General features: G+C 40.6%; 1 protein-coding gene across 2 annotated transcripts; it reads right to left on the bottom strand.

The window, feature by feature from the left end:
- Positions 1 to 704: 704 nt before the first annotated feature.
- IMPA2 (inositol monophosphatase 2) lies at positions 705 to 20994 on the bottom strand. 2 transcript variants are annotated; one of them, XM_015855234.3, is made up of 8 exons: positions 20753 to 20994; positions 15625 to 15758; positions 11127 to 11231; positions 9745 to 9790; positions 7236 to 7344; positions 3808 to 3916; positions 3504 to 3655; positions 705 to 2694 (listed from the first exon to the last, which is right to left on the bottom strand). In XM_015855234.3, the coding sequence occupies exons 1-8, from the start codon at positions 20855 to 20857 to the stop codon at positions 2579 to 2581; spliced, it is 876 nt and encodes a 291-aa protein (XP_015710720.1). In that variant the 5' UTR covers positions 20858 to 20994; the 3' UTR covers positions 705 to 2578. The 2 variants fall into 2 exon arrangements, with proteins under 2 accessions (XP_015710720.1, XP_085393647.1); XM_085537521.1 differs by lacking the exons at positions 705 to 2694; positions 3504 to 3655; positions 3808 to 3916; positions 7236 to 7344 and adding an exon at positions 8966 to 9180.
- Between the last annotated feature and the right edge of the window lie 4 nt (positions 20995 to 20998).

Genomic DNA, 20998 nt, shown 5'->3' with positions numbered 1-20998 from the left:
CTCTGTCTCTGTGGAGAATGATGCTGCTGGCTGCCTTGCTACCCCTCCGCCGCCTGAATCCAGCCCCTGGCGGTGGCCGGGGGGCGAGTTGGCTGAGGAAAGTGATCTGTCTGTAAAATAATCCCGTTTTTGTTTCCTGGGGTACTTTGCAGGCACATCACTTCACTCATCCAGCCAATTGGAAGGATTCAAACTGCCTGCACTGGCACACGGCAGGCGGAGAAAGGCGGGATGGCTGCTTCCCACACAGTGCTACTTGAACTGTGGCCCAGCCCCATGCGGGACACCAACACAAGAACTTGAGGTCAGTTTTCTGCCTCTCTCCCTTCCCCACCTTCAGGGCTCAGTTTAGCAAGTCGATCTTGTGTGCAATTACAGTTGCCACCCAGACGTCCCAGCTTGACCTAGCTCTGGGACCAGGTGGGTCAGGGCTTAGGGTTGTTCAGGCTGAGCTGCCAGGAAGCAAGAGGAGTTGTCTTCTGGCAAGGAGGGGCCTGGTGGGGCCAAGCCTCTGCCATGCCTGATCCCTGCCAGTCTAAGCTTCCTTACACAGCTTATAGTATGAACAGAAGCTCCAGCAAAGCCCCTGCTGCTCCCAGGGCCCCTGGGTCTGAGTGCTCCTGGATCAGAGTGGTGCTGGCGAGCTCTGTACTGGCTTGCACTCACAAACTGGGAGAAGGGCAAATAAGAGACAAACGAGACTATTAGTATTTATTATTTGTATTATAGCACCTCAGTGCCTAGTCACAGACAGAACTGCATCCTATGAGCACTGTGCAAACCCCAAACAAAAGTACTACTACGGTCCCTGCCCCGAAAGGCTTACAGCTTAAGTTTCCAGAGAGATGCAAGGAGATGGAGAGGTGAAAGGGAATGGTGACAGCACAATGACCACCGTGACTGTGTTGTTCTGACGACACGAAACGTCCAAGTTCCTAAATGCTTAGTTGCACTGAGGCTTTCTTCACCTGGTCAACGCTATGTATTTCTCATGGGAAAAAAAAAACATCAGGAAAATCCCACAGAATTCCTATTATATTCAGTGAAAACATTTTTTCATTACAAGAAACACATGTAAGGTTATTTTTACAGATTATTGTTCAGTTTGTGTGTTTTAAGACATCTGAACACATTTACAAAGTCTATACATGCAGTGTAAAAAAGTTCTAAAATTTGTAACTGTTTCTTCTTGACTCATTCATGGATTTCATTTGCACTCTTGCAAAAAAGAGGTATCTATTTATTCAACTTTTTAATAAAAAAACCTTAGAAGTGATTTCATTTCAGCCACAACTGTTATGGGCACTGTTGTATCCCCTCTGTGCCTGAGATTTTAATAATAACTTCAGTAGAAACAGTCACCGTGGCATAATTAAAAGCAATGCTTAGCTCCAAGGGCAGGGAACAAGTGGGTATTGAGGAAGAATATACAACTGATTTTACAGGTTTCTCTGATCAAAATCTGTGATTGCAACTTTGTGTGAGAAGGGCGTGTGGTTCACAACTAACTTTTCTGCAAGCATATCTTATGTGCATATTAAGAACTTCCCCATAAAGGGCTGGATCCTGACATTCTTCTCCAAGTTTCACTAAAACCGACCCCTCTGTGACACTGCACTCTGCTATTGTGTGTCATGGTTAATATTGCAAATAACTCAGTGGAGTTCAATATCCCTGGTCTTAAGTGTAATCATTCTATGGTATTAAGTTTGCAGGTTTCTTGTAGAGGCCTGCAGGACAGTATGACTTATGCCCATGAAGAAAGATGAAAGGGAAGAAGAATTATGTGGACAGTTTCTAAAATCATTACCCATTTCCCATCATCAGCTATGTTCTTAGCTATTTGGTTAGCCCCCGCTGAAGACACGTAAATAATGTACTCTCTTCATCTGAATAAAACTTCCAATATTAACTTTCTTTTATTCATTCTCTAAACTGTCGTAAACATCCAAGATATCCATGTATATATATGCACATAGACATACATGTGTATGCCTGCATGTATCTATATGCATACACATGTCTAGGTGTAGCTATATACACAAACAGACATGCACATATATATACATACACATATCTATGGATAATATAGCTATGACATAGTTAGGAAACAATAATGTCATTTTTATTGCATCCTTAAGTATCATAGGACAAGGGTATTATAGGCACACATCTTAACTACTTATCCTTACTACAGTCCTAAAAGCTCATTTACCTGAGATCTGCATCTGTAAAAATAAACTTCAGTTTTTAGCTGCATGTTACAAAAGACTAAATATCAGCCTTGCAGATATGAAATTACAAGTTACTTTGAAACTAGAGCTACAAGTAAAATACGCTATCCTGTAAAAAAGATACTGCTGAAAGAGATACATATTAAAAAGGAAACAGGATTCTTACGGGTTTAAAAATCTCTCTATGCCTTTCCACATCGTAATAAATTTCATAAAAAATATTTGACACAGAAAATCTCCCCAGAAAGCATTCTGCTGAGATCACGTACCCTTTAAGCCACTCATCTTGCAAAAGTTACATAGTTCAGGAGAGCAGACTCCAGATTACACGTACTTAATTTCCATCAGTTTTCATCATCCCGCCTGTAGTGAATTGTTTGTATTTCCTGAGCTATGAACATCGCCATCTCTCTGGTGCCCGCAGCAATCACTCGGCAGGACATGAGATCCAGAGGACCCCCTGAGGACAAGAGGGTTAATGAGAACTGTCTTAGGTGATATAAAAAGGCATCGTGTTCTGAAATATAAACCACGCTGTAATTACAAGGACAACCTAATTCAGGAGCTCCTGCCTTGAAATCTCTTGCATAAAAGTGATTTCAGCAATTTCTAGATATAGTGCCAAAGCATGCAACAGAAGCAGTAGATGTTTAGATTTCTTCAGTACCCAACAATAAATGCAGTATTTCCTTCATTAAGTAACAGGAAGGGATAGGGCAAAAATCAGTTCCATCAACATAGCCTTCTTAATACGCGGTATCTTTCCATGATATCGACATAACGGTCACCAGGAATCTATTACTCTGTGTCTTTATGTGTGTACCATATCAATGAACAAAATAATCCAGAGGCTGCCCTTTCCTTTACGCCCTCTAGTAGTCCCCAGCCATATCTGTTCAGACATGTATTTGAGAGTGCTTTCATCTGTCTCAGAAGGCTGTCTGTTGAAATTGTCTGGAGTCTGAGCATGTCTACCAAACTCGAGGACTAGCCCTTTACAGTAAATCTGATGCTTTAAAGGAATTACACCAAATCACTGTCGCTGAAAAATATAGTTTGACTCAGAAGACCTTTGACGTGATGAAACCCCAGGCTGGAATTACATCACTGTGGTATGAATAACTCAACTAATGGAAAGTGCAGATGTTCCTGCCAAACATTGCCAGAGGTGAGACTGAGCCACAGGAGGACTGTACTGAGGTGACTCCAGGTGCCTGAAACAGCCACGTGGTCCCCCAAAAGTCTGCAAAACAGGAGTACTGCACTCACCTGAAGTGTCTATCACAGTGCCACCTGCCTCTCTAATGATGACAGTAGCTGCTGCCAAGTCCCAGCAGTGTAACCCAAACTGGTAATACGCGTCGGCAGCGCCAGATGCCAAATGGCACAGAGCCAGGGTGGAGCTTCCAATCACACGGACCCTGAGCGCAGTAAGGAGACAAAGAAACACAAAGCAGAAAATGCCTCTGATTGCAATCTGCGTGTCAAGATTGAAAAACATGAGACATACTTGATTTCTTTTTTTCATGACTTTGGGTCACGAATATGAGACGCATACAGTAAGATATCTTACCCGTGTGCTTGGGCCTTGAGCAACCTCTCAATGTTACCAAGGAACAATTTCAAAGTTGCGGGATCACGTTTTGGACCAATTTCTGTTAAAATTAAGGCCTTTGAGATATCTGCAATGGAGGTAGTTGCTTTCATTAATTCAGCATTTTCCTGTTAGCTTCTGAAAATTTGTTTGAATTCAACAGTAATGGACTCTTTACAGGAAAACAATTTTCATGTCCCCCTCCTCCCCCCCATTTTCCTTCACCCCAAACTCTAAGGTTAGGATAAATGGCAACTTCACAAAAAATTCAAGCAGGGCTATATGTCTACTATCAAATGGTCTGATCTCAACTCCTTTAAAAGAACTGGAATATTGAAAACAAGAAAGCATTCTTACATGTCGTCTGTTTCCATACATTGTTTTATTTCATATACCTGTCAGCTTTTGGCAAATTCAAAAACTTTGTCAGTCAACAAAAATCAATGCAGTTATCTTGTAATTATTAATGGCACTAAATTAATCATATTTGAAAACAGAATGGTTACTGAATAGGAAACTTCAATGTAATTTGTTAATAAATTACAAGTACGTGGGGATACACCTAAGATGAATGAAACATTTCTACTTAAAACCACCAGTCATCCAGTAAAAGCTCCCTTTTGTTAGGACATTTAAAAGACTGAAAAAGTATTACGACTGAAAAACCTTCCTATCAGCATAAACAAAACCAGTATTTTACCAAATAATACTAATAAATGAAAGCTGCATTTGCATTGTGTTTGGCAAAGACCGGACCAGGTGAGGATGTTAGCTCCGTGTACAGCCAAGACTCACGGTGACTTGTAAAGTGTTGAAGTAGCCCTCCTGTGAGATCAGCATGTTGTTGGTATATAGCAAGCAGATGGCAATTTAGGTGGAGATGGTTGATCAAGTGTCAAGTGTTCCTACTTCTGCTGTGCCAGCTGAACTCAGAGGTTTAGCTGCAGATTACTTACAGACCAGGCTGTGCCCAAATGACAGGTGTCACCTTTAACCCAGACCAGACATTCATTCACATAGGGCATCTCCACCTGGTTATTACAGTCAATTGAGTAAATTAAATTTCTTAGCAGAAGTAGCAAGGAGATTTTACAAAAGCAAATTAGGATGGAGTGAGACATCACTTAACTAAACCAGCTACCAATGGATTTAGTATTGCAAAGGAACATGACGGATGCAAGCAGTGTAGCAAGTGGTTGGTGAGTAGCAGATACGTAATTAGATTGAAAGTTAAGGGACATCACAAAGCTGAAGTGTAGGAACATAGATTTAACAATCAATTTTTAAACTACTGCATTAAAATAGAGGAATGCTGATCCAGACACACTACAGGGTGTTCTCTGTTTAGCCACAGCTGAAAATTAAAGATAGTGAAAGCAACCTGCTGTATACATTTTTGTACAACACACCAAACTTACAAACACAGAATACTTAATGCATGCCTCATTACTAAAATGCACCAAGCATTCAAACTGCACCAGTCATAGGTAGGTAGATAGGCTGCAACTAAGACAGATTTTCTTTGGAGTTATTAAATATATTTCTGATGAATAAATTGATTTCTCCCATCTTCTTCAAGACTACATCCAGGTAGAAATTAGATAGACTTTAAACAAAGTAGAGGGAGGTTGCAGCTTAGGAAAGAGGAGCTGTCTGATCACAAAACCCAATGAGGTTTCAGGTATTCAAGGTACAAGAGAAAATTTACTGACTGCTCCTCACTCTGGTGTAACAGATTTAACAGTGACAGGGACACATTTATGACGAAAAAAACAATTTTCTTGATGACAGAAGGTTAAGAAAAGAAAATACACTTACAATATTAGTACATGAAAGGCCAGATCTGTATCTAAGCGTGAGAAGAAAGTAAAACTCAAGGTCAAAGGGAAGATGGATCCTTCATTTACATTTATCCTGACTACCTGGACTCCCAAACCAGACCTCTACAAAATTTGTCATTGACAAAGATTATTGCCCATACTGTAGTTTCAAATGATTAAAAGTAAACAATGAATGCATAGCGTAGATCAATATTACATGATGCTATACAAGTAATCACATTTCCTGAAAACAAAAGACATGAAACGATTTGACAGCCTACAACTCCATGTCATGCATTGGTGAAGGCTAATTGAATTCCAGCTATAGGTACATACGCACTCTTTTCCAGCCTTGGTTTATTTCACTGAAGCCACAGTCCTTATTGGAAAACAACTGTGACTGTGTACACTTAAAACATCAACAGAAGTGAAACTAAAGAAGGTCCATCTTCACTGTTAAAACTGCCCACCACCAAATGATGTATCTCAGAACAAAGGAAGATTTCAAAGCGTTTGAAAGAGCAGAAGGCTTGCTTCCCTGGCTGTGTTCTACACTCGGACACAGACTGAAAGCTCAGAGAAAGGACAAAAATGGCACGTGCCAAAATTATCCCTTACTTAACTGGAGACCACAAATTTTCTTCTGCAAAAGCGAGGCCTTTCTGGGAGCGGCTCAGCCAGCCCGTCCTAGAGTGCCCCTAACTTTTCCTTAGCCTGTCCCAGAGCAGGCTCTTGTGGATTATGGGATATCCAAGCAAAGACAAAAATGTATGCATAATAAAGGACTAAAGTCTAGTTGCCACTGACATTACAATTTGCTCCATTCCTCCAAATAGGCAGACCCTGGCCCACAATTTCACAGAAGTCTTGATGTAGGGTCTTCCTCGGGGCACTACAACACCTCTTTTAGGGGGTGAAATTTTAACCACCTCCCTTGTATGATGTCATACATTTTTGGCACACATTGGCTTCTGTCTAATAACTGAATGCTATAAGAAAACTTCTCTATAAATTTGTTTACCGTTGATTTACCAGTAATACAATTCCATTAAAGTGTTAAGTGTCGCTAGCCTTTTGTTTGTTAAAATACTCTTCACACAGAAAAGCAAGTTGTTAAAGAACCCCTGTGAAGCATGCATCCTGTAGTTCACTGGTAACATGTATATCTACAGACATAATACACTTTATGACATACAAGTTTATCGGAATAAAAAGCGAACGACAGTCACCATAGTACAGTGAATTTGATTCACCATTCCCATTGCATCTTGCTCATAAACAGTGACGCCAGTGTACAGCTGGAATGAAACTGGTGAATCTGTTAATTCTTCCTCATTTTAAACAATGGTTACGAATCCAAATAACACAGGATTATTTAAACAGTTCACATTCAGCTGTCTATTTTAGAAAGAAAGTGAGGAAAATCGTGATTTTTGTGAAAAAATATCAAACACATTACAAAATTACCATGCAGAAGAAATACCTTCCATCAGGATAATGATGTTCATTATCCTAATGATGATTTGCAACAACTCTGAAACAAAATTAACATATTCCTTTTAGAGTTCTAACAAAATCTAGACCAACCTGTCTCTTTTGATACCTGAAGCCTTTTGTCATTACAAAATGCCCCTTGACCTCTTCTACCAGTGTATAATCGTTCTTCAGTGCAGTGGTAAATTACACCAAATTCAAGCTTTAAGATTTTGAAAAGGAAAGAAATGAATGCAACTCAAATTACTCATCATAAATATAAACAACTACTAATGGCAGAAAGATCAGCAATATTTTAATTGGTACAGGTAATCAAAGATTATACTGATGCTAATAAACTGGAATAATTTTACTATTACTGTGATATTTGAGATATAGGTCATATAAAATTCAGTTTACAAAGAGAAGTCAATGAAATCTGTTCATGATCTTCTAAACTCTTACTTGCATCTTATTTGCGTTCACATTACAATAGATTAAATGTTAAGCTGATTTCAAATTCAATAAAATGTTTCTACTGAAAATAAGCATAAGTTATCTACAGCCAGATTCTGAAAGCTTTGGTTTTTTTTTTCCACTGTCGAGCAGTTATGCCTAGAAGAAGTCCATTAACTTTTGTTGGACCCCAAAAATTTGCAACCCCAAATACACAGACATGATCAGTCAGGCATACGAACTCAGAAGTCAGGGTACACAGTTCACTAACAATATATACTTTTATTTGCATTTCACCTTTCATGGGCATTTAATTTGCCTGCCTTTTCAACCAAAGAAGTGCCCTACGGTCACTTTTTAAAATGTCTCTCTACAAAATTGTTTTCTTTAAACATAAAAGTGAGAGTCTCATGAAATCACGAGACTCAAAAGGGGTTTGAAGTAAAATATCAAATATTCTTTGTCAAATCTCTCAGTGAAGGCTTGAGAGTAATTAACACTGGATTCTTTCTGGGAATATCACTTCACCAATGAGAAGAGGGACCCAATTTGAACCTTGATTTAAACCCAATGTATTTAATTATTTTAAGAGATTTCATCAAAAGATCTTGAAGGATTTTACAGACTTAAATGGTCAGCTCCTATAATCACCCCTAGATAAGTACTACTGGCTACATTCTATTTAGAAGTAGACAGATACACAAGCACTAAGTGACTTGCCCAGGGTCACAGAAGTTGGTAACAAGACCAAGGAAACATCTCAGATGTTTTAGACCACAAATCTTTTCCTGCCGCCCTCCTCCATTCAAGTGAGTAATCTCTGGTCCCTCCTCAGGGACAATTCAAAGGGAATAATCTATAGTCTGTCCTTGCTCCTTACCCTGAGGTCCCATGTAAACCAAAGATTTTTATTTTTTTTGAGGGACACTATTAATAGACTCCTTCCCTGAAGACATCTACAAGAATTTCCTCAGTGCTGTTCAAGGCTTACATTCAGGCCAGTTCCCCTGTGCGTACTTTGGCTCCTTTTCAGCTTACTCATTTTTTTTTTCTGTTTTTCCCATTTGTTTATAGAGGGAGTTTTAACATCATTCTTTATTTTTGTTTCAGCTTTGTTTAGTTTACGTAACCCAAAATATGCAGCATCAAAATCACGGTGGTGTTCTAGAAAACATAAATATTAGAGAATACTGTCTGGTAACAATACATAGTACTCAAAAGGACCTCTGGGAATGAATAAACTTCAGAAAAGTATGGAAGTGTTTCTTCACAGTTACCATGTTTGAAAAGTCTAACCAAAGAAGTACACAACATTATTCTGTTTGAATCCATAAGCGCTGCTAGCACATCTCAAAACTATGTTATTATTGCACAGGATTCTTGCTGACTTCAGTTACAACGATATATTTATTTGAGATTGTGGACATAGGCTGGAAGAGGTACATTTCTTGGCAATTTGAATAGCTATTTCTTCAGTTTATATCAAACTGTAAAATGGCAACATCTGGAGAAAAGCCACCAGCGTGAATGAGTACATGGTTGGACTAGATGATCTTAGTGGTCTTTCCAACCTTTTCCATGATTGATTCCATGATCTAGGAAACTTAAAAAGGACAACAAATATGAAGACTATGTACTTTTTTTTCCCCCCCCCACCTGTAATCAAGCTTTCATGAGGGAAATACAGTCATTTTACTGCATTATGAAAACTTCAAAGGCAGATAAAGTGATCTAGGCCCATAATTTTGCTCTCTTCATAGAAAGCAGTTCCAAATTGCCTTATAGTAGCAGTTAGTGTTCACAGATACTGCTAGCAGGAAAGAAACAATCATAATCAACAGAAGAACACTGGAAGATGGGGTTAAATTATGAATATATATAACTTATCAGGTATTTGCTTATGGAACCTTCCTTACACCAGCACTTCCTTTTTAGTCACATAAATCCTGTAACATTTATAATGATTTATAAGAATTTTCCTGTAAATGCCAGTTTGCATAAGTGAAGTTTCGCAAGACTGGGATTTTAAGCTAGCAGAGTATGACCAAATGTATTTTAAAAGCATGGGAAAGCCTGAGCAATGTTGGATTTATTTTTTAATTTCCCACTTGGTTTTGAGGCTTTTAACCAAATCTCAGGTATCCATCCTAAATAACAAACTTCATACCTCTTTGTTAACAGCAAATCCAATGCTCACTGCCACTGTTGGAAATCTGTGAAAAACAAGAAATGAAGTATTACTGATGAAAGTTCTCTCAGCTTCATAATTATGTAGCTCACTTGAGCAACAAAATCCCACCTGGAGCTCTGTACCAAAAAAGCTCTGATATTATGCTATTTCTCTTTCGTCAGTCCAAGAGACAGGTCAGTTTAAAAACTGATCTAATGTTTGAAAATGCAAGAAGTAAATACTTAAAGACATTAGGATCTTTATACTAAATGTGTTGTATATTTTAATAATATTTTTGCTTCAGTTTAATTGAATTGTCCAGTGCTTCTATAGCAAGTCATTGGTTTTTAAGAACACATTTTGTTCCAGTGAACTGAGAAGGTGAGGTAGGATTAAGTTGCAAAGAGCTACCTTCTGCTGACATCAGCATAAGAAGAAACCTGTTCCCCTTCCCTCTCTTTTGCCAAAGTGATGGTCATGTATTTAATTTACTCCTTTTAAACATGTTATTGTTCTTTAAATAATGAAATAAATTTATTTATTCAAACATATTTCAGAACGGATTATGAAGATCCAGAAAATATTGCTAGAAAGAAAAAACTTGCATCAAACAGCAGCATATAACCTCCCCTTCCTTCCCCACTTGAATTCTATACAATGACACCAGAAGATAGAGAAATGCTTTTTCTTTCCCCCCTCAAATTATAAGCACAGTTACATTAAACTACTAACTATAAGCACAATATAATTCAGTTTTTTAAGTAGAAGTATTACTAACAATCATAGGTTTACAACTCCTACCACTCAAACGAGGAAGAAAAACTTTCGTATTTTTGCATAAATGATCCCTAGGTTTCTTATTTTTACAGGGCAGTATTACAGGAGACTTAAACCACCATCTACCTTTAGCCTAGTTTTCAACTAAATACAGCCTAGTTTTCATATGCCATGACTGTACTTCCCAGGAAAAATGAAGCACTTGTATTTGAAAGGGAGAACACACCACTACAAAAAGGAATGCATAACAACCACATACAGAGTAAGGCCATATGTCATCATAGTACAGCCTTGTTTCTTTGGTTCAGCTCAAGTCTCTACATGTTAATGTGTATTATATATAAAGGAGCTGTGAGTCAAGAGCTTCTAGGTCATTAAGCAATCAGAAGACATATTATCTTGCCTTTAGAAAACAGTACAGTGCTCTCTCCAGCACAAACACACACTCCCATAGATAAAGCATAAAACAACAGAGGGATGACTCCTACTTACGTGTCACAGGAACAAATTTACCACAGTAAAATGCCTTCAAGAAGAAGGGAGGATTTGTGAGAAGCTGAATTTTGTCATTTTATGTGTTTCTCACTCCCCTGCCTACTTACCTGTGTACGAAATTGCAGGTTCCATCAACAGGGTCAATAATCCAGGTAGGACTGTCAGTGAGGACACATTTGGAACCAGCAGCAGTGGATTCTTCTGCAATAAACCTGCATTGAATGGGGAATAAGAGTCTCAGAAAACTTGCTCAAATATGTGACTCAGTAAGTTTAACTCCATCTTCCTATCTTTCGAAGAAGTATTTAGTTTATAAATACATACGAATGTTATATACACATGCTCATATATATATAAAATTAATATATACATAATACAGACATGTTTCGTTTTTTAATTGAGAATGGGAAGCTTTCAGATAAACTTTAAATGAAAGTTCTTGACTTCTTAGCATACTATTTCATGTGGTAAAAAAGAACTCCATTCACATTCTTCTTAATACGCTATTAAAAAAGTAATGAAAATTAATGCAGAAATTGATCTAAATTGGCACTCCTGGAACTCTAAAGGAGGTTTCTCTGTAGAACGTAATTTTATGGTTGAGGTCTGTCTCTTGCAATAAGTAATATAAACTTCAAAACGTAGCTGCTTCTCACTGCAGTTAAATTCAGTCAGCAGGAAGTAATGAACTCCCAAGAATCCACAACCTCGCTCCTATTAGACTCTTTTTAAAGCAGTCAGAACCAGGAAATTAAAAAGTTTGCACAGTTGAACTTTCTTCTTCCCATGACCCAGAGAAAATACATTTTTTAAAACATTTTATTTATTATTATTTTTTTTTGTATGCACAAGTCACACACTGAAATTTGAGCTCATCTTCTTTCCCCATTTCTTTCATATCAATGCTTTTTTTTTTTAAATCTTTCTTCCCTGGGAAATGAACATCCAGTTCTGGAGTATTTCCTGCTGACCTTAAGTATCCTTGCTCTCCCACAAACTCAGTGCCTGTTTTTGTAAGAGCTGTGCAGGTTGCTACTCTCACAGATTTGAATATAGTTCTATATATACAGAATGTGTAGAATTAGACTGCTAACACTGAATCTCGCTTTTGGTTTCACACTTGCTACATAAAGTTGCAAGAATGAGCTTCAAACATCCTGTAAATGGCACATATGGAGAGTTCTTGAAATTTCCATGTGCTATTTTGCCTTTTCCTCAGAAGAAAGGGACTATTTTGATGGCATTATGGACCCCCATCTGATATAAGAAGGGAAGCAGCAAGTGTTTGTTGCTATTTCAATCTCCATTAAAGAGAACAGCTGAGGGACACTTTAATTGTTAGTGTGCAACTAGAAAGCCAGAAAAAACTTAAACAAGTGTTCTCAGTCAAACACAGCACGTTACAGATTCCTTGCTCTCTGTATTCCATTGTTTTGTCTCATTGATATTTTTTAACATACAACCATTTTTAACCCCCACCGTAAGCTCAGGCAGCACTCCTGGCTGCAGATAAAACCCATCTTCCTGCAAATGGACGATGTGGAAGCTGGTCCTCTATCACGCACAAATCATGCCTCTGTTTCTACCTCGGACAGATCCTTCATTGTAATCACTGTCTTGCCAGTCAAAAGGAAGGTGAAATGGGATACTCTTGAAAAACAAGTGTATTTCTATAAGGTGCTTTATCCTTATGTATCTGGGTGACAAGTCTGTCCCTTCCCTTTCCCCTACAGTGGACTATGATGTTGCAGTCCTCAAGTACAAAGCCCTAACATGAAGCTAGGGTACAGCAGTACCACTTCTAAGTACTCGTGTACAAGGTCAATTTTCCATTATGGCTGCTGGACAAATTAGGTGCACACAGAATCACAGAATTGTAGGGGTTGGAAGGGACCTCCAGAGATCATCGAGTCCAACCCCCGTGCCAAAGCAGGCTCCCTACACCACGTCACACAGGTAGGCGTCCAGGTGGGTCTTGAATATCTCCAGAGAAGGAGATTCCACCACCTCCCTGGGCAGCCTGTTCCAGTGCTCCGTCACCCTCACAGTAAAGAAGTTCTTCTGCACATTCGTGTCGAACTTTATGAAATTTTTGCTAGCAGGTAAAATAAACCAGTTGCTGCTACGCAATACTGGGTACTGTGATTGTTCCTAAAGGCTAACATCAGATGTATTGCTCTATAGATCTGTGTCCTGTAAGAACACACAAACAGAGTAAAACATTCAGGCTGAAGTCCTAAATTCCAAATGTTAGGCATAGTTTAAGAAGTGGGAGGGGTAGCAATGTTATTACAGTAGTTAATTTAACTTGCCAGCCTTTCAGCTCTTTTGACCTCTGTTCAAATCTGGATTAAAGTTTTCTCCCACGGAAAATGAGTCTGGTAATTTTATCCTAGCCTTAGTGGACATCTGTTTGCGCCTCAAAGCCACTGTGAAATTCAGTGCTGGAACAGCAGGGAAGCTGTAGCACAGTACAAAAGGGGCAATATCCATTGGAACATTGAAGGCTCAAACTGGAGCTGCCCCTATGGGAATAGGGTCTGAGGGCAAAATGCTGGCAGACAGGGTTGGATGTCCAAGTTCTGACTGGAACAGCTCCAGGATTAAGGCCACAATTGACACCAAAGATGACAGCTTGTGTAACAATAACACGGGCAAATGACACAATAACATTTTTCAGCCAGCAGTCCATGATATTCTAGCTCTGCCTATCTGTCCTATGAAGATCTACCAGAAAAAAAAATAAACATTTGGGAATATTTCCTTGGAGCATTTCAGAGCGCCAAAGAGAATGAGAGCAAAGAAGAAAACTTGGTTGAAGCATAAATGAGAATGATACATGTCCCTTGGCGAAGCGGAGACAAAACAAAGAAATATAGGATAGAATCACATTTTTAACAGGTTTTCTTAACACTTCTCTACTCCTGAGTACATTTCCAACATACTGGGATGTATCACTGCCATAGCAAAAATGGTATAAATTTCAACAGGATCTCTTCCAGGTTTTTTAACTCCCAGGATATATTTCTCGAGTCAGAGAACATAAGAATCAAGATAACTTAAGGGAAGGATGACTCTATAAGGAGAATCAACAGAAACTTTCATTGGTGCTTTCAACAGCTGGATTAGGGAAAGACTGAATAGTTTAAGTGATCTCTTGATGTTTTCACTGTACTTCAATTTAAACCTTGATTCCTTCTGTGGATTCCTCGTTGCAAGTATCTAAATTTAGTCTTCTAAATCTAGTTCTAATCTACTGTTTAATCTAAATGCATTCGCTGTCTGAACAAACTCCAAACAAAAACAACCACCACTATCAGCAAAAATGAACTGCCTTGAAGAAACAGCAATTCCTTTATTTGCCCATAGCAAGCCCTTTATTTGCTTCTGGAGTCAGAACAATGTTGCACAGAGTTAGTAAAAGTTAGATTATTTTCTGTTTCTTGGTCTGCTTTGACCTTATAACTTTTGTTTCCATTTTGAGTAACTTGAGCGCTACTGTTGATTCCAGTTTCATGCAAAATGTGTATGTTTTATGTTCTCTGCCAGGCAGTTCAAGGAAAGAAGAAACAACAAACCGTGCAGAAGAAAGAAGAGCACTGCCAGCAACAGTAGATGGAATATTACAGAAATAATAGGCTTGTAAAGCCTGGCACTCTCCAGAGAATCGCAGCCAAGAACCACACATTGTGCTGTACAGTACTGTTTCGATATGTGATCACATACACCATGAATTCAGAAAGCCATATTTAGTATATAATGTTCTTTCTATTCATTCTTTCCTTTTTACTTCTTGTTATTTTCTTACAACAGCAGAGCCAACAAGCAGATTAGTAGCTGAACCCTCTAGATTCTCATCTTTGTTGATTTCTGCACAGTACTAGAGCGCAAGGCTCTTCTCCATTAGAGATGTACACAGTTAGAAGGAAGTCATGTAGCAATCAAGTGATACATAGGCTCTGCAGGCAGATGGATTTTAGGCCTGTGTACCAAAGTCAATTATGAAAATCAATGGCAGCGTCTGCATCGAGCCAAACCTGACCAAGTAATACAAAACTGCTTTCTCATCTGTGCATGTGCTATGAAGAGGTAATTTCAAACTGACTTTTTAAAAACAGTTTAGCAATCACAGAATCACAGAATGACCCGGGTTGGAAGGGACCTCAAGGATCATGTAGTTCCAACCCCCCTGCCTGGCAGGGCCACCAAACATACACCTTTACTAGATCAGGTTGCCCAGGGCCCCGTCCAACCTGGTCTTGAACACCTCCAAGGACGGGGCATCCACAACCTCCCTGGGCAGCCTGTTCCAGGGCCTAACCACTCTCCTAGTGAAGAACTTCCCCCTAACATCCAACCTAAATCTTCCCTCTTTCAACTTAAAACCATTTCCCCGTGTCCTGCTATTGTCAGCCCTTTCGAAGAGTTCACTCCCCTCCTGGGAGTTTCCCTTCAGGTATTGAAAGGCTGCAATGAGGTCAATCACAATCAAATCACAATCTGACCTTCAAGGACAGAATCTTAAAATTCCCCTTAAATGCTTGTCTGATATACAGCTTTTATAGGAAAAATGGTCATTCATTGTTTTCTTCTACAGATACTTACCTGTGGGAGGGAAATTTCTCTTTCAGAACAGAAATAATCAAATTTTCCACAAAATGATCAGTCTCGGTGACAAGATCTGCTGCAGATGTCTTCGTGGACACTTGTTTTTCTTCTGTTAGAGCTTTCCTAATAATCTGAAAGAGAAGTTCATAGATCAGTCTTCATTGCCATTTATCCTGTGGACACTAATGTGATATAATTACTAACGCAATTATAGCTAATCCTGAAAAACAATCACGGGTCTAATTATACCAGAACCTATTCTAGCTCTTCTGAGTAAAAATCCTTTGGAGATAATGAGCAGCCTTTTGGAACACGGCATTTGCAGGAGCCTCTCTTGACAGTTCAGAAAGGGATTAAGGATTCGTAAAAGGATGATGGCAGTCGCTGTGATGTAGGAAATTACAGAAAACACATCTAAGATTAGAAAGAATCTTGAGGCCCATAAATTTTCACAGAAAGACATTTTTTTTCCCTAAATATACATATATAGATTTACAAGGCCAATAACTCACTGCTCTCTTACCTTAAAAACTATACAGTAAATCAAACTCCACCGTTTTCTTTTTGCCAACAAAGACATAATATTTAATTTTTCTCGTGTGTAAGACTGTTTGAATGTCCAAGTGCTGAGCACCCATTAGTCCCAAAGAATTGCTGTGTACATAACAAAAACAAAGATTTAGGCTTCTCCTCAGATATGGCACCAATGATCTAACTCTGGAAAAATCTTAATCTCCTTTTAAAGGGTTTTACTGCTATAAGCTCAGAATTAAATCACATCAGTAGCAAATGCACGTATGGGAACACAGTAAATAAAAATGTTTCCTCAGTTTTCCCATTTTCTTTCTCTCTTTTTTCTTCCCTTAACCTCTTTATTTAATAAACAAACAGAGAGAGAAGGAAGGGAGGAGGGGCGATAATGCTCAATTAGCAAAAGGAGCTGCCTTATTTTTTAACCAGTGACAACTATAAACTCTTTGAAATTAGGAAAGCCAAAGCAAAGCAAAGATTAAGCACTGTTTATTTCTACACAGTTACATTAAATGAAAAACAGCACCAAGAAGACCAATATCCCACATCCCTTCTACAGCACTGATTTCTTTAGTTACATTTCCATGGATCAACGTATTTTAAAGCTACCTAAAAAGAAGTGTTTTAGGACCAAAACAGTTTTGCTTGTATTACATACAGGAAAGGAAGCCAGGAACTCCCTAATCTCACTCTCAGCTCTTGGGTTTTGTAGTCTAAAATACCACATATGAAGGAGCTTCAGATGGTTCTGACATGTAACTGACTTTACTGACTGCTGCTTTAGCATGGACTTGGCAAACGGACTGTTTCTGCTTCATGAGCTGTAAAGCCTTAATTCTAACTATTTATCCAAACCGATGAAGATAGATGCGAACATTTTGCTTCAAACTCTTGCTGACATTCATTATTGTACACCAAAATATTTTATTTATTTTAATTCTCTCAATGCCGCACATGGTTTTCTCGGTGCTTTAACCACATCACTGCAGAAGCACCACTTTAAGAAAGCCCTCAGGCTGCTCTTCAGTCCAAAGCAAAATCCAAAGTGCTGCAACTGTCTCAGCTGTGTTGTGTAACCTTCCTAAGAAACCTGCTATGCTCACGCTTTTCATTTTCATCCCTCCTCTTTTATATTGCCTGTGAGTAAATGTGTTGCTGGACTCTGCCTTTCCTAGCACCTTTGAAATATTAAGGCTTTGGAGCACAAGCCTTATGGGGGGGCAGCTGAGAGAACAGGGATTGTTCAGCCTGGAGAAAAGGAGGTTCAGGGGATACCTTATTACTCTGTGACCTGAAAGAAGTGGTGAGGCAGTGGCACAGGCTGCCCAGGGAGGTGGGTGGGGGAGGCACTGTCTCTGGATGCGTTCAAGAACAGTGTGGATGTGGCACTGAGAGATGTAGTTAGTGACCATGGTGTGACGGGCTGATGGTTGGACTAAGTCATTTTAGAAGTCTTTTCCAATCTTAATGATTCTATGATTAAATCATACAACAGAGAATGGAAAGGACAGAAGGCCCAAATGCCTTTTCAAGCACACCTGCCAGGACAACCACCTACACAGGGTGTTCACATTACAGATCTCATCTCACTGTTCTACTTATACTCACCACACACTTCTGGGAGCTCCAAGACAGAATGACTTGCTTGCAATAATGTCCTGAAATATTTGCTCACAGGTAAAACCAAATGTCTAGATGGAAAGTATAACTACCTGCATATAATTTATGAAATAACCACCTGTTTGGCTAGAAAAAAAACCAATGCTCCTTAGAAAATAGCCTAAAAGCAAAAATAGGGAAGAATGTTTGGAAATTTTGCGCCCCCTCCCTCCTCTTTTTTTTATTAAAGTGAGATTCTTCTGGGTCTCTCATAGAATTATTTTCTAAGAAAGAAAACAACCTCCCCAGAATACCGGTGGGCTTTAACACATCAGCTTCTCATTTCATTTTCTCCCCCTTCTTTACACCTTTCTGCAGATCATAGAATCACAGAATTACCCAGGTTGGAAAAGACCTTGAAGATCATCAAGTCCAACCGCAGCCTAACCAGAACCCTAACTCTAACAACCCTACACTAAATCATACCCCTGAGCACCACATCCAAACGGCTCTTAAACACAACCAGGGATGGTGATTCAACCACCTCTCTGGGGATGTACTGACTTTGGTGAAATTTCTCCAGTCGTAATTGCAGAGAACTGTGCAAATATTACCCAGTGCTTAGAATAGCATCTGGGGTTCTGATGGTATATACCAGAAACTGGTATTTGCTTCTCTTTAGCAGCAAGTCATGGTAAGCAGACAGGTGTACTTCTCACAAGAGTTTACTCACACAAAAAAGCAGGAGGAGGATGAAAAAAAATCCAGTTCTGTGTGGCATAAGAGTGGATTAGACATAATTTTAACACAGGCCAATTACAGACATTACAAAACCTTGGCTACTGTCTTTGTGAAATAGCCATTTATATTAAAGGAATGCCTGGTACATTTCATAAGAATAATGGAACTTAGTAACAGGATGGGAAAAAGAAACAATAACCTCAGCCTGGGAATGGAAGTTACTCCAACAACATCACTTCTGAAGCACATTCAGGCAATCACCTATTTATTGGCCTATACAGCTTAGAAAGAAGTTTTCCAGAGCCTTGAAGGAAGATACATTTTACTTCCACTCGTGAACAATACAAACCCAACAGTCACATAAGCAAAAAAGAAGAGAGCAGGAAACCATCTTGCTGGTTGACTTTTTCTCTAAACCCCAATTTCTGACTTGCATGCTTTTCTTTGAGTTGGTCTCTACATAAAGACTCTCAAAGACACTTTCTAACTATCACAGAATCGCAGAATGACCCGGGTTGGAAGGGACCTCAAGGATCATGTAGTTCCAACCCCCCTGCCTGGCAGGGCCACCAAACATACACCTTTACTAGATCAGGTTGCCCAGGGCCCCGTCCAACCTGGCCTTGAACACCTCCAGGGACGGGGCTAAATAGAAACCTTCCTAACTTGCATTGGATTCCAGAAAATGAGGGCCTCAAAAGAAAGGCTGAATTGGGAAAATTGCATGCAGAGATGGTCGGAGACAGCACTGAGTTCTGGGGAAACAGTGCAAATGGATCTCTAGTGAAGGTAGAGGTGTGAGGGACAGGAAGAGAAACAAAAGAAAAAGATAGTAAATCTAACCCCATAAAATCTAAGTTACACCCCACTTTCTATCCTTATCTCTAATTTCTTTTGGGAGTAGCAGGAACTGGAATGACGCTTTAATAATATACTGTGCTGCCAATTGCAAGGTAGCAGTATCAAAGTGCAAATGAAAATGATGCAAACATCAACCACTGTGATTTTCCAGGTCAGCAAAGCAGTCCTGGCTATTCCCAGCATTTGGTATTTTGAGAAATAAGGTGCAGAGGCTCGAGCAAGCCATGAGAAGCTCTCTTGTGAAATGGCTGGCAGAACCAGCATGCTGGGGAACTCCCCTCAGATCCTGTGAGAGCACAGCCTGTCATCCCGATTTGGATCATCCATTTACTCCTTGTGTTACTAAAACAAGTCTCCTCTCTCCTGGCGTTCTGTTCATCCCAGTGTGCGCGCATGTGTGTTCTGTGAGCGGGAAAACGTGTTTAATGACACATGCTAAGGAAGCATTACAGGTCCTGGCCTCAAGATGAAAATGGAGCTCCTTAAATAACAGCGTGTAGGTACAAAGCACAGCAGAATGGAAGCAGAAGAGAGATGCACACTGCTGAGCTTCATGTTCTACCCAGTTTTTCCTCTGAGCAGCTCGCTGACCCCACTTCTGGGCTCTGTTAGAGCTGGGGAAATTCTGCTGCAGCACACAGCTCTGTTAGAGCCAGGGAAGAGTGGAACACAGGGCCTCTCCCGAGGTGAGAGACTGCCTGCTGTAATGAAACACAGCGAAGCCTCTGCTGGGCTGCCCTGGTCAGTGAGTTTCAGTCCCTCTGAGGGCACCGGTACAACAGTTAGATGCAACCTCTCTGGCATAGCTATTTTCTTCTGCATGCAAACTGCTCAAACCCAAATGGTGGTAGAGTAATGCACGGCAGTCAGCATAAGCACACCACGGCACACAGCCTCAGCTGAACATACACTCAGCATTCAGCCTTAACATCACACCACGCTCCGAAACGCCACAGCCGCAAGAATAAGTGCTTGGCGTTCGACTGGAAAAGTTACTAAAGCGGCAAGATTTGTTTTAATTATTATTATTTTTTAAATACGTACAAGTGCGGGGAGCCACACAGGGCCGCCCCGGCTGTTCTCAGCCTGAGGTGACCGCGCACGGCCCCCGGGTTCCCCCCACACCGCCCCGGGGCTGAGAGAGCTCAGATAGCGCCCGCCGAGCGCCCACACAGCCCTCCCTCAGCCCGCAACCTCCGGCTCTGCCTTTTTTAACGCCTAACCCCAAAGCGCACCTCCGCAGCCGCCCGGGAAGGATGCTACGGCAGCGGAGCAGCCCTGGCCCACCCCACCGCCCCTTCCCGGCCCTTTTCGGCCCCGTTCCACAGCGACGAAGCCCCGCGGGTGTGTAGCGCTCCCCACACCGCGGGGGGCGGCGGGGGGCGGCCCTCACCTGCCCGGCACGGAGCGCCAGCTGCACCGCCACCTCCGCGCACTCCTTCCAGGGGTCTCCGCCACCCGCCGCCCCCTCCTCTTCCTCCTCCCCGCGGGGTTTCATCGCGGTGGCGGTGGCTCCGCTGCCCGGGTAGGGCCGGGGTCGGAGGCCGGCTGCCCGCCGAGGAGCGGCGCGGAGGAGGAGGAGGGAGGGAGGGAGGCCGGACCGAGGCTGCCGCTGTCACTCGGAGCCCCGGCACCGCCC

This window comes from Coturnix japonica, chromosome 2, assembly GCF_054131305.1.
Source record: "Coturnix japonica strain WE chromosome 2, WE-NBRP24, whole genome shotgun sequence".
NCBI lineage: Eukaryota > Metazoa > Chordata > Aves > Galliformes > Phasianidae > Coturnix > Coturnix japonica.
Note: the sequence above shows the minus strand (reverse complement) of the source record. Positions and strands in the feature narration are given on the sequence as shown.

What these genes read in the sequence shown, in the direction of transcription:
- IMPA2 (XM_015855234.3), bottom strand. Translation starts at nt 20,857, where the DNA reads ATGAAACCCCGCGGGGAGGAGGAAGAGGAGGGGGCGGCGGGTGGCGGA. An exon ending in TGGCGCTCCGTGCCGGGCAG is followed by an intron (nt 15,759 to 20,752) that starts GTGAGGGCCGCC and finishes CTTCTCTTTCAG; the next exon opens with ATTATTAGGAAAGCTCTAAC. An exon ending in ACCTGCAATTTCGTACACAG is followed by an intron (nt 9,791 to 11,126) that starts GTAAGTAGGCAG and finishes TGTTTTTCACAG; the next exon opens with ATTTCCAACAGTGGCAGTGA.